This window comes from Saimiri boliviensis, chromosome 4 (genome assembly GCF_048565385.1).
Source record: "Saimiri boliviensis isolate mSaiBol1 chromosome 4, mSaiBol1.pri, whole genome shotgun sequence".
NCBI lineage: Eukaryota > Metazoa > Chordata > Mammalia > Primates > Cebidae > Saimiri > Saimiri boliviensis.
The window spans coordinates 99,125,749-99,139,106 of NC_133452.1; the positions used below are offsets into that span (position 1 = coordinate 99,125,749).

Consider the following 13,358-nt stretch of genomic DNA (forward strand, 5'->3'; position numbering starts at 1 on the left):
CAGGTTCTTTTTTTTTTTTTTGACGGAGTTTCGCTCTTGTTACCCAGGCTAGAGTGCAATGGCGCGATCTCGGCTCACCGCAACCTCTGCCTCCTGGTTTCAGGCAATTCTCCTGCCTCAGCCTCCTGAGTAGCTGGGATTACAGACACGCGCCACCATGCCCAGCTAATTTTTTGTATTTTTAGTAGAGATGGGGTTTCACCATGTTGACCAGGATGGTCTCGATCTCTTGACCTCGTGATCCACCCGCCTCGGCCTCCCAAAGTGCAGGGATTACAGGCTTGAGCCACCGCGGCCGGCTGCAGGTTCTTTAGTAGGATGATGACACAATCCTAACATCTTACATGGTGTGGAGATGGTGTGGTCTAAATGCATTTGTTCTGGCTGGTTTGAGTGTGGTAGTGTTTACAACTAATTGATCACAAGCAGTTACAGATTTCTGTGTTCTTTCACCCCTGCTGCTTCACTTGACTAGCCTTAAAAAATGTTCTTTAATTTTTTCTTTTCTCTGGATTCAGAAGTGTTTTGGCTATAATATCCAATTAGCAGATTCCCATGGAAATAATAACTTCTTATCATTACTCTTTTCAGGTTTACTAAGAATCTTTCCCCAGACAAAATCAACTTGAGCACCCTGAAAGGGGAGGGTCAGCTGACCAACCTGGAGCTGGATGAAGAGGTTCTACAGAATGTACTGGAGCTGCCGACCTGGTTAGCCATCACTCGGGTCTACTGCAACAGGGCCTCCATCCGGGTGAGAATGAGGGTCAGAATGCTGCTGTTCTCTTCGGCCAGCAGGCCTGCCTTCTGGAGGGGCAGCTACCACAGCCTTAAGACTTTGCTTTCCTCTTTCAGATCCAGTGGACAAAGTTGAAGACGCACCCAATTTGCTTGGTAATGGCCTTGCTTGATTGCAAGTAATCAAATGGGGATGGCCAGGGTTGGCTTTTAGAAGAAGGAGAAAATGATAGGCCAAACGTTTTAGGAATGGTGGGTGTCTCCTTATGTCCCTGTGAGCTTCTCTCTGAGACAGTGTGACTGTTGTCTGGGTTTATTCTGGAGCTGCTGTGTGGTATAGGATTAGCACTGGGACATAAGACCCAGGACTTCTCAGTTGTCTGCCTCCGCCCCCTGTGGGTATAGCACTCAACTAGGCTCTGGAGCACAGAGATGAAGGACACAGTCTGTGCTGGCTTTGTGCTGTGTATTTGTGTAAATGCTTAGCTCTCCTTGACTTTTATTTCAGTGTCTGGATAAGGTAGAGGTAGAGATGAAGACATGTGAGGATCCTCGGCCCCCCAATGGACAGTCTCCCATTGCCCTTGCTTCAGGACAGAGGTTAGTTTCTTTGGGCCCTGTTATTTCCAACGTGTTAATTACTCCAGGTTCCCTTTTAGTTAAAAAATAAAATCTTTTTATTATGGAAATTTTCAAACATATACTAAAGTAGAGAAAATGGTATAAGAACCTCTATATACCCAAGATCTAACTTCAGTAATTATCTACACTTGGTCATTCTTATTTTTTTTTCTTCCTGAGAGAGGGTCTTGCTTTGCCATGCAGGCTGAAGTATAGTGGTGTGAACACAGCTTACCGCAGCCTCAACCTCCTGGGCTCAAGCAGTCCTCCTACCCCAGCCTCCCAAGTAGCTGGGACCAAAGGTGCACATCACCATACCTAGCTAGTTTTTTGTAGAGGTGGGATCTCACTATGTTGCCCAGGCTGGTGTTGAACTCCTGGCTTTATGCAATCCTCCCACCTCAGCCTCCCTAAAGCCCTGGGATTATAGATGTGAACCACCGTGCCCAGCTTTGTCATTCTTTTTTCTTTCTTTATCCTGCCACTTTATGTATGTATATGTACGTGCACGTGCACACTGTAGTACTTGAGAGCAAATCTCAGAAAACATGATTCCACTTGCAAATACTCTTTTTTTCCCAGATGGGATCTCACTGTATCATCCAGCCTGGAGTACTGTGGTGTGATATTGGCTCACTGCAACTTCTGCCTCCCAGGCTCAAGTGGTTCTCCCACCTCAGTCTCCCAAGTAGCTGAGACCATAGGCATGCACCACCACACCTGGCTAATGTTTTGTAGTTTTGGTAGAGACGATTTCACAATTTTGCCCAGGCTGGTCCTGAACCCACCTGCGAATAATTTCATATCATGTCTTTAACAAACAAGGACTGGAAAAATATATTGTTATCATATTAAAAAGAATTAAGCCAGGCATGGTAGCTCATGCCTGTAATCCCAGCACTTTGGGAGGCCAAGGTGGATCACCTAAGGTCAGGAGTTTGAGACCAGTTTGACCAAAACGGTGAAACCCCATCTCTACTAAAAATACAAAATTAACTGGGCATGGTGGCACATGCCTGTAATCCTAGCTATTTGGGAGGCTGAGGCAGGAGAATCGCTTGAACCTGGGAGGTAGAGGTTGTGGTGAGCCTAGATAGCACCATTGCATTCCAGCCTGGGCAACAAGAGCAAAGCTCTGCCTCAGGAAAAAAAAAAAAAAAAAAAAGAATTAACAAGAATTCCTTAATATCATCTAATACCTATTTCATAATAAATTTTTTTTTCTGTTTTTGTTTTTTGAGACAGGGTCTTGCTCTGTCACTGAGGCTGGAGTGCAGTGGCATGATCTTGGCTCACTGCAACCTTCACTTCCTGGGTTCAGGTGATTCTCATGCCTCTGCCTCCTGAGTAGCTGGAATTACAGGTGCCCGACACCACACCTGGCTAATTTTTGTATTTTTAGTAGAGATGGGGTTTTGCCATGTTGGCCAGGCTTTTTTAACTCCTGACCTCAGGTGAGCCACCTGCCTTGGCCTCCCAAAGTGCTGGAATTATAAGTGTGAGCCACTGTGACTGGCCTAAATATATATATATTTTTACAGAACAGTATGGATCAAAAGAAGCCCATAGTTTATATTTGGGTGACAAGCCTTTTAAAGCTCTTTAATTATATTCCACCACACACACATTTTAAAATACACCATTATTCTTTGTAGGAATTAAATAATCTTTTTTTTTTTTTTTTTTTTTTTCCTGAGACAGAGTCTCCCTCTGTTGCCCAGGCTGGAGTGCAGTGATGCAATCTCAGCTGACTGCAACCTCTGCCTCCTGGGTTCAAGCAATTCTCCTCCCTCAGCCTCCTGACTAGCTGGGATTACAGATGCCTGCCACCACACCAGGCTAGTTTTTGTATTTTTAGTAGAGATGGGGTTTCACCATATTGGCCAGGCTGGTCTTGAACTCCTGACCTTGTGATTCACCTGTCTCAGCCTCCCAAAGTGCTAGGATTACAGGCCTGAGCCACCGCACCTGGCCGGAATTAGATAATCTTTTCTAGAGAATTTCCCTTGTTTTGTATTCTGTCTGATTGTATCATCAAGGTATCATTGAAGATGTTTCTCATTTAATCTGGTAGTTAGATTTAAAGGCTTGCCCTGATTCATTTTGTTTGTTTTTGTTTTACTGGTAAGAATACTTCCAAGGGGGTGAAGGGTCTCTCTCTGGCCTCTTTTTCATTCCTTTTTTTTTTGAGACAGTTTCGCTCTTGTCACCTAGGCTGGAGTGCAATGGCACAATCTCTGCTCACTGCAATCTTCCGCCTGTTAGATTCAAGCAATTCTCCTGCCTCAGCCTCCCGAGTAGCTGGGATTACAGGCATGCACCACCATGCTTGGCTAATTTTTTGTATTTAGTACAGACAGGGTTTCACCATGTTAGGCTGGTCTCAAACTCCTGACCTCAGGTGATCGATCTGCCTCGGCCTCCCAAAGTGCTGGAATTACAGGTGTGACCCACCTCGCCCAGTCTCTGGTCTCTTTTCTAAAGGCATTAATCCCATTCATGAGGACTTTTCCCTCATGAGTTAAACATCTTCCAGAGGCTTCATCTCTAAAACTGTCACATTGGGTTATTAGGTTTCAACATATGATGAATTTTGGGGAAACATAAGCATTCAGACCATAGGACTGAGTAACATTCCAGTGTATGGATATACCACAATTTGTTTATCCATTGACTTGTTGATGGTAATATTATTTTCTTTGTTTGACTATTATGAATAATGCTGCTGTAAACATTTGCATACAAGTTTTTGTGTGGTCATGTGTGCTTTTCTTTCTCTTGGGTAAATACCTAGGTATGGTAATTAGGGGAAGATTTTACTTTTTCAGAAACTGTCAGACTTTCCTTAGTGTTTTACCAATTTATATTCTTTTTACATTCTGCATTCTTTTTTGGGGAGCGGACAGAGTCTTACTCTGTTGCCCAGGCTAGACTGCAACGGCACGATCTCAGCTCACTGCAACCTCCACCTCCTGGGTTCAAGCGATTCTCCTGCCTCAGCCTCCTGAGTAGCTGGGATCATGCACACCACCACACCTGGCTAATTTTTGTATTTTTAGTAGAGACAGGGTTTCACCATGTTGGCCAGGCTGGTCTGAGGTCAGGCGATCCGCCACCTTAGCCTCCCAAAGTGCTGGGATTACAATAGTGAGCCATTGTGCCTGGCCATTTTGCATTCTTTTTTACATGCTTTTATATGTTACATGTTTTACATCCTACTTTTTTTTTGAGACAAGGTTTTGCTTTGTCACCTAGGCTGGAGTGCAGTGGTGCAGTCACGGCTCACTGCAGCCTTGAACTCCTGGTCTCAAAAGCAATTCTCCTACTTCAGCCTCCCCAGTAGCTGGGGCTACGGGCATGTGCCACTATGCCCAGCTAATTTTAAAATTTTTTGCAGAGATGGATCTCACTATGTTGCCCAGGCTGGTCTCAAACTCCTGCACTCAAGTGATCTTTCCGTCGTGGCCTCCCAAAGTGTTAGGATTACAGATGTGAGCCACTGTGCCTGGCCTTATATCCTACATTTACTGTTTATATATGTCTTTTTGTATGTCATATCTTTACAGTCATTATTCTTCTTGATGTTCAAATCTCCCTATCTTTGGCTAGTTAGAGCATTTCCAAGTGAGCTCGTGTCCTTTTGACAAGACACCAGTAATCTTTCTGCTTTTAGATAGAATAAGGTGTTTCAGGATTCCTTTATACAACTTTACCCTAGACCTAAAATCCGACATCTCTTCAAGGAGCCCTGATTTCCTTTAGTGAGAAACGCTGTTTATAGACTTGTCTGCAAAGCTGTGTTCATTGAGTTTTCATTGCTTTAAGGCCTTGTCAGTGCTAGGAAAAAGGGTATTTTTAAGAAAGAAAAGGCCAGGCGCGGTGGCTTACGCCTGTAATCCTAGCACTTTGGGAGGCGGAGGTGGGTGGATCACCTGAGGTCAGGAGTTCAAGACCAGCCTGGCCATCATGGTGAAACTCCATCTTTATAAAAAAAAAATTTTTTTTTAAAAAGAAAGAAAAATGAATAATGACAATATCCTGATATTTCTCCATTCAAATAAAAGAAGAGGATTTTGAGTTAGCTTTCTGAATTTAATAGTGGTTTTGAAATTCATACACTGAATCATGGCTCCTAACAACAGTAACATAAATGGTTTACTTTTTCAAGTTTCAAAAAAATAACGAAACCATTATAACTATCAGTAACCCTACTACTGAATGCAGTAGAGGTGTGTATGTGTTTTAGATGGAGTCTTGCTCTGTTGCCCAGGCTGTAGTGCAGTGGCACAATCTTGGCTCACTGCAACCTCTGACTCCCTGGTTCAAGCTATTCTGTGCAGCCTCCCAAGTAGCTGGAATTACAGGCATGTGCCACCATGCCCAGCTAATTTTTGTATTTTTAGTACAGATGGGATTTCATCATGTTGGCCAGGCTGGTCTCAATCTCCTGACCTCATGATCCACCCGCGTTGGTCTCCCAAAGTGCTGGGATTACAGGCGTGATCCACCACTCCCGGTCATGTGTGTGTTTTAATCTTGTGAAATATCCCATTAGGGATGTATGGCCAAAATGCTGTTTTTTCGTTTTTTTGTTAAGATGAAGTTTTCCCCTTTTGTTGTCCAGGCTGGAATGCAGTGGCGTGATCTAGGCCCACTTAAACCTCTCCTCCTGAGTTCAAACGATTCTCCTGCCTCAGCCTCCCAAGTAACTGAGACTACAGGCGTGCGCCACCACACCCAGCTAACTTTTGTATTTTTAGTAGAAATGGAGTTTCACCATGTTGGCCAGGATGGTCTTAGTCTCCTGTCCTCTTGATCTGCCCGCCTTGGCCTCCCAAAGTGCTGGGATTATAGGTGTGAGCCACTGCACCCCGCCGTCCCATCTTTTTTCTATACAACATGTGGCATGTCATAAATACTTATTCCACATTGTGAAAGAGATTATATTTTTTCATTTATAAATATATCCTGGTGATCACTCCATAGAAGGGTAGAGATGTCCTTTATTCCTTTTTGTACCTGGAGAATGTGCTTATCTTTTGGAGGCAGCATAGTTTAGCCAGTTCTTTATTGATGGATATTTGGATTATTTCCAGGTTTTTTGCTGTTACACATGGTTTGGCAATAAATGACCTTGTTCATAAGTCACTTAGTATTTTGCCAGTATGTATTTTTTTCTTATTTTTTCTTTTCTTACAAGGAAACCAAAGAAGCTGGCCGGGCGTGGTGGCTCATGACTATAATCCCAGCACTTTGAGAGGCCAAGGAGGGTGGATCACCTGAGGTCAGGAGCTTGAAACCAGCCTGGCCAACATGATAAAACCCTGTCTCTACTAAAAATACAAAATTAGCTGGGCATAGTGGTGCGTGCCTGTAATCCCAGCTACCTGGGAGGCTGAGGCAGGCAAATCGCTTGAACCTGTGTGGCAGAGAGGTTGCAGTGAGCTGGGATGGTGCCATTGCCCTCCAGCCTGGGCAACAAGAGTAAAACTCAGTCTCAGAAAAAAAGAAAACAAAACCAAAGAAGCCAAGCTAGCATGTTTTAGAAAACACTTTATTGAAATATAATACACATACCATAACATTCATCCATGTGAAGCATACAATTCAGTGTTTTAAAAAAATTTTTAATTAAAATTTTTGTTTTTTATTTTTTAGATGGAAATTCTCTCTGTCACCCAGGCTGGAGTGCAGTGGCTCAATCTCAGCTCACTGCAACCTCTGCCCCCAGGATTCAAGGGATTTTCCTGCCTCAGCCTCCCAAGTAGCTGGGACTACAGGCGTGTGCCAGCACGCCCGGCTAATTTTTTATATTTTTAGTAGAGATGGGATTTCACCATGTTAGCCAGGATGGTCTCGGTCTCCTGACCTCATGATCCACCCACCTCGGCCTCCCAAGTGCTAGGATTACAGGTGTAAGCCACTGCGCTCGGCCAATTCAGTGGTTTTTACTGTATTCACTGGGTTGTACAACCATGACCACAATCAATTTTAGAACATTTTCATCACCCAAGAGAAACCCCATACCTATTAGCTGTCACTCCTCATTCTTCTCTGCCTTAGCCCTAGGCAACCCTTCATCTACTTTCTTTGTCTATTCTGAACATTTTATATAAATGAAATCATATCCTGCGTGGTCTTTTGCGGTTGGCTTCTTTCACTTAGCATAATGTTTTCAAGGTTCAGCCATGTTGTAACCTTAAAAAGGAATAAAGTTCTGTTATATGCTACAACATGGCTGTTTTATTTAAATGTATAGGATATAGTCAGTCGTGTCTTGCTACTTTAGCTTAACATTATGTTTATGAGAGTCATCCATTTTGTTACAACATATATGTGTAGTTCATTCTTCCTCATTTGTGTATACCATTCCATTACATGAATATGCCACAATCCATTCAGTTGTAGACGTTTCTAGTTTCTGGGTTTTTTTTTTGTTTGTTTTTTTGTTTTTTGTTTTTTTTTGAGACAGAGTCTTGCTCTGTAGTCCAGGCTGGAATGCAATGGTGCAGTCTCTGCTCACTGCAACCTCCAGGTCCCAGGTTCGAGTGGTTCTCACACCTCAGCCTTCAGAGTAGTTGGGAGTACAGAACAGGTGCGTGCCACCATCACTACCCCTAGCTAATTTTTTTTTTCCCCCAAGAGGTAGTCTCTCTGTGTTGCTCAGACTGGAGAGGAGTGGTGTGATCTTGGCACACTGCAACCTCCACCTCCTGGGTTCAAGCGATTCTCCTGCCTCAGCCTCCCACTAAGTAGCTGGGATGACAGGTGCCTGCCACCAAACCCAGCTAATTTTTTTGTATTTTTAGTAGTGACGGGGTTTTACTATGTTGGTCAGGCTGGTCTTGAACTCCTGACCTTGTGATCCACCCGCTTCAGACTCCCAAAGTGCTGGAATTACTCACATGAGCCACTGTGCCCAGCCTTCCCTGGTTAAGTTTTGTATTTTTAGCAGAGACAGGGTTGTACTGTGTTAGCCAGGCTGGTCTCAAACTCCTGACCCCAAGTGATCCACTCGCCTTGGCCTCCCAAATTGGTGGGATTACAGGCTTGAGACACCACACTTGGCCTAGGTTTTGGTTCTTAAGTTTAGTGTTGCTATACAGAACTCTCCTCTATGATGACTTTGGTGATCAACCATGTATTGATTTTGACAAATACACTCCATGTATTTGTCAAAACCCACAGAGCTGGCTGGGTGTGGTAGCTCCCGCCTGTAATCCCAGCACTTTGGGAGGCTGAGGTGGGCAGATCATGAGGTCAGGAGTTCGAGACCAGCCTGGTCAACGTGATGAAACCCCATCTCTACTGAAAAAAACAAACAAACAAACAAAAAAACAAAAATTAGCTGGGCCTGGTAGTGTGTGCCTGTAATCCCAGCTACTCTGAAGGCTGAGGCAGGAGAATTGCTTGAACCTGGGAAGTGGAGGTTACAGTGAGCCAAGATTGCACCACTGCACTCCATCCTGGATGACAGAGCCAGACTTGGTCTCTGGGGGGTGAGCGGGGTGGGGAACAACAACCCATAGAGCCATACACCACAAAGAATGAATTTTCCTGCATATAAGTTAAAAACATGTAATAAAAGAGAATAGTCCTGCTGTGAACCTTCTTGTGTATATATCTTGTTGACACGTATATACATTTCTACTTTATATATACCTAGCAGTAGAATTGCTGGGTTATAGGTTCTGTTTTTGTAGATACTGCTAGATAGTTCTTCATAGTGGTTGTACTACTTTCCCCACTAGCACTGCATGAAAGTTCCAGTTGTTCCATATCCTTGCTATCACCTGGTATTGTCTGTCTTCATTTTAGTCATTCTGGTAGGTGGGTAGTTGTATCACATTATGGTTTAATTTATATTTTTCTGATGATTGGTTTATTGGAATTTTGGGTATTTGTCTTTCATAAAGCACTTGTGTGTTTTGCCCATTTGTCTTTGGGTTGTCTTTTTCTTATTAATTTGTAGAAGTTCTTTATATATTCTGGAAACAAGTACTTGGTTAGGTACATATATTGCAGATATCTTCTATTCTTTACAGAACACTAAGATACTGATCACTCTTAATTTTTTTCTTTTTTTTGGGATGGAGTTTCACTTTTGTCACCCAGGCTGGAGTGCAATGATGTGATCTCCATTCACTGCAACTTTCACCTTCTGGGTTCTAGCCATTCTCCTGCTTCAATCTCCTAAGTAGCTGGGATTACAGGTGCCCACCGCCATGCCCAGCTAATTGTTGTATTTTTAGTAGAGACGGGGTTTCACTATGTTAGCCAGGCTGGTTTCAAACTCCTGACGTCAGGTGATCTACCTGCCTCAGCCTCCCAAAGTGCTAGGATTATAGGTGTGAGCCACTGCCCCGGCCCACTCTTAATTTTAATATTTAACAGAAATTATTCTGCTATAGTTCAGTATATCTTTTTTTCACTTTATGGTTAACACTTTTTGTATTTTGTTTAAGGAATCTTTTTCTATTCTAATGCAGGAAGTGAGTCTCCTATATTTTCTTCTAAAAGCTTTATTGTTTGGCTTTTCACATTTAGATCTCTAGTCCATCTTGGAACTGATTTTTTTTTTGTTGTTGTTTAATGAATGTGGGCGTCGATATTAATTTTTCTCGTTATGGATATCTGCAAACTGACTATGCACCATGTATTGAAAAGACTTAATCTTTTTCCCACTGCACTGTCATCTTTGTCATAAATCTAGTGACTCTAAGCCCATCAGACCCCAAACGTCCTAAAACCGAATGTAACTTATCTGCTAGTATAAGCTCATTATGTCTTCAGCCTCTTCAATCCTGTCTCTTCCAGGCATCTTTAACAGTTGATGTATTAGACCCAAGCAGGCATTTTTGTAGGCTGGGAGGCAAATGAATAGATAATACTTCCTACCCAATCATCTTCCCTAGCCCGTTTTAATGTCCCAAAGTTTAATTAACAGAACAGGGAAGCTGTCCTGGACTGAACTCAACACTTTGAATTTTTTTTTTTTTTTTGAGATGGAATCTTGCTTTGTTGCCAGTCAGGAGTGCAGTGGCACAATCTTGGCTCACCGCAACCTCTGCCTCCCAGGTTCAAGCCATTCTCCTGCCTCAGCCTCCTGAGTAGCTGGGACTACAGTTGCATGCCACCATGTCCAGCTAATTTTTTTTTTTGAGACGGAATTTCGCTCTTGTTACCCAGGCTGGAGTGCGATGGCGCGATCTCGGCTCACCGCCACCTCCGCCTCCTGGGTTCAGGCAATTCTCCTGCCTCAGCCTCCTGAGTAGCTGGGATTACAGGCACACACCACCATGCCCAGCTAATTTTTTGTATTTTTAGTAGAGACGGGGTTTCACTATGTTGACCAGGATGGTCTCGATCTCTTGACCTCGTGATCCACCCACCTCGGCCTCCCAAAGTGCTGGGATTACAAGCGTGCGCCACTGCGCCCGGCCTTCATGTCCAGCTAATTTTTGTAGTTTTTGTAGAGGCACAGTTTCTCCAGGTTGACTAGGATAGTCTTGATCTCTTGACCTCGTGATCTGCCTGCCTTGGCCTCCCAAAGTGCAGGAATTATAGACTTGAGCCACTTTGTTGGCCTTTTTTCTTTCTTTCTTTCTTTTTTTTTTTTTTTTTTTGAGACACGGTCTTACTCTGTCACTCAGGCTGGAGTGCAGTGGCACGATCATCATAGTTCCACTGCAGGCTCAAGTGATTCTCCCACCTCAGCTTCCCAAGTTGCTGGTACCACAGGCGTACACCATTGTACCAGGCTAATTTTTTGTTTGTTTTTTTTTTGTTTTGTTTTTTTGTTTGTTTGTTTGTTTGTTTTGTAGTGACCAGGTCTAAGTATGCTGCTAGGCTGAGCTCAAACTCCTAGGCTCAAATGATCTGCCTGCTTTAGCCTACCAAAGTGTTAGGATTACAGGCATGAGCCACTGTGCCCAGCGTTTTTTCTTTCCTTCTTCTTCTTTTTTTTTTTTCTGAGACTTTTTTTCCTTCTTTTTTTTTTTTTTTCTTCTGGTCTCACTCTATCACCCTGGTTGGAGTGCAGTGGCACAGTCTTGGCTTACTGTAGCCTCAGTCTCCCGGGCTCAAGTGATCCTCCTGTCTCAGCCTCTCAAGTAGCTGGGACTACAGGCATTCACCACCACACCTGGCTAATTTTTAAATTTTTCTGTAGAGAGTTTTTGTAGAGGGGCATCTCCCTTTGTTGCCCAGGCTGGTCTCAAACTCCTGGGCTCAAGTGATTTTCCCACCTCGGCCTCCTAAAGTGCTGGTCTTATAGGTGTGAGTCACTGTGCCCAGCCTCTTTATGTTTAATAGCTATTTGCATTTATTTCTTCTGTGACCTGTCCATATTTTGTCCTAGTTTTATTGGGCTCTTGCTCTTTTTTCTGTTTTTTTGAAGTTCTTTATACATTAGGGATATTAGTTATTGGTGACATAAATTGCAAATATATGTATTTTTTTCAGTTTGAATCTTCAGACCTCCTTTTTTCTTTTTTGAGGAGTCTCTGTCTCCAGGCTGGAGTGCAGTGGCGTGACCTCAGCTTACTGCAACCCCCATCTCTCAGGTTCAAGCGATTCTCCTGCCTCAGCTTCCTGAGTAGCTGGGACTACAGGCGCAGACCTCACCACGCCCAGCTAATTTTTATATTTTTAGTAGAGATGGAATTTCACCATGTTGGCCAGGATGGTCTCAGTCTCTTGACCTCGTGATCCGCCCACGTCGGCCTTCCAAAGTGCTTGGGTTATAGGTGTGAGCCACTGCGCCCGGCCTAGATCTCCTTTTATCTCTTGTAATGAACAGTGATTTCACATACATGTCAAGAATTGCTGTTTTCTTTACATCTAGAGGGACTTTAAGATGTTCTTCATCCTCTCCTTTTGCCATTTCTGTCTTCTCACTGTGGAAGTGTAACTGTGTTCTTTGGGAAGCACAGCTGATCCTTGAACAGCACAAGTTTGAGCTGCATGAGTCCATGCATATGCAGTTGTTTTCAACCAAATGCAGGTTAAAAATATTGCAGGATGCCATACTTGGGGAGTCGACTTTTCATATATGCGGGTCCCTCAGGATTGACTGTGAGACTTGAGCAGATTTTGGTGTACAAGGTGGTATTGGGAGGTCCTCGAACTAGTACTTTCACAAACCAAGGGATGACTGTATTTGACAGGGTCAAGGTGGGACTTTGAACCTCTTATTCACCTGGCTGTACTACTTTTCTTTCTACTATCTTTGCAGAGTATGCTCCATCTTTGAAGATTTTTTTTTTTTTGAGACCAGGTCTTGCTTTCGTGTCTCTGAAGATTTTATAGAAACCCTGTGTCTCTTTTCTGTAGTTATACCTGCCCTCACCGACATTATCTAAATATTTAGGTAGTTTATGGGCTATAAAAAGATTCGTAAATTTATTCTTTCTAACAGGAAGGAGATTGTTTCAAGGTCAACTCTTTCTCTTTTATTCTTTAAAAAAAGTTTCTCATTGAAGAAAGTACTGCAACTGAGCACAGTGGCTCATACCTATAATTCCAGCTATTTCAGAGGCGGAGACAGGAGGATCACTTGAGGCCGGGAGTTCAAGGCTGCAGTGAGCTATAATCGTGCCACTGTACTCCAGCTTGGGCAACAGAGCGAGACCCTGTCTCAACAACAACAACAACAACAACAACAACAACAGAAAGTCTACTGTATCATCATGATAGAAAATATATGATAGAAAATATTTAAACATCCAGTATAAAGACTGTGCAGAAAGTGTCCCATGATTCTGATTGTTGGTCTGCCTCATTTGTTGTAGTGAATATGGCTTTGCTGAAAAGGTGGTGGAAGGGATGTTTATCATCGTCAATTCTATCACCATCAAGATTCACGCCAAGGCTTTCCATGCTTCTTTTGAACTGTGGCAGCTCCAGGGCTATAGTGTCAACCCTAACTGGCAGCAGAGTGACCTTCGCCTCACCCGCATCACTGACCCCCGCCGAGGAGAGGTGACAGCCCCATCATT

The 13,358-nt window shown here is 43.4% G+C and overlaps 1 protein-coding gene and 1 non-coding gene across 3 annotated transcripts in view; one reads left to right on the top strand and one right to left on the bottom strand.

Moving 5' to 3' along the window:
* The window catches only part of BLTP3A (bridge-like lipid transfer protein family member 3A), a 94,879-nt gene that overhangs the window by 36,063 nt on the left and 45,458 nt on the right, over positions 1–13,358 (top strand). For both annotated transcript variants that reach the window (XM_010334047.3, XM_003923173.4), the window contains exons 2-5: positions 592–754; positions 856–894; positions 1,247–1,338; positions 13,152–13,341. In XM_010334047.3, the coding sequence (XP_010332349.3) occupies positions 592–754; positions 856–894; positions 1,247–1,338; positions 13,152–13,341 (484 nt within the window). The remainder of the gene's footprint in view (positions 1–591; positions 755–855; positions 895–1,246; positions 1,339–13,151; positions 13,342–13,358) is intronic.
* Positions 10,216–10,346, bottom strand: LOC120363483 (small nucleolar RNA SNORA36 family). Its single transcript, XR_005579028.1, has one exon. It is a non-coding gene; the product is annotated as a small nucleolar RNA SNORA36 family (small nucleolar RNA).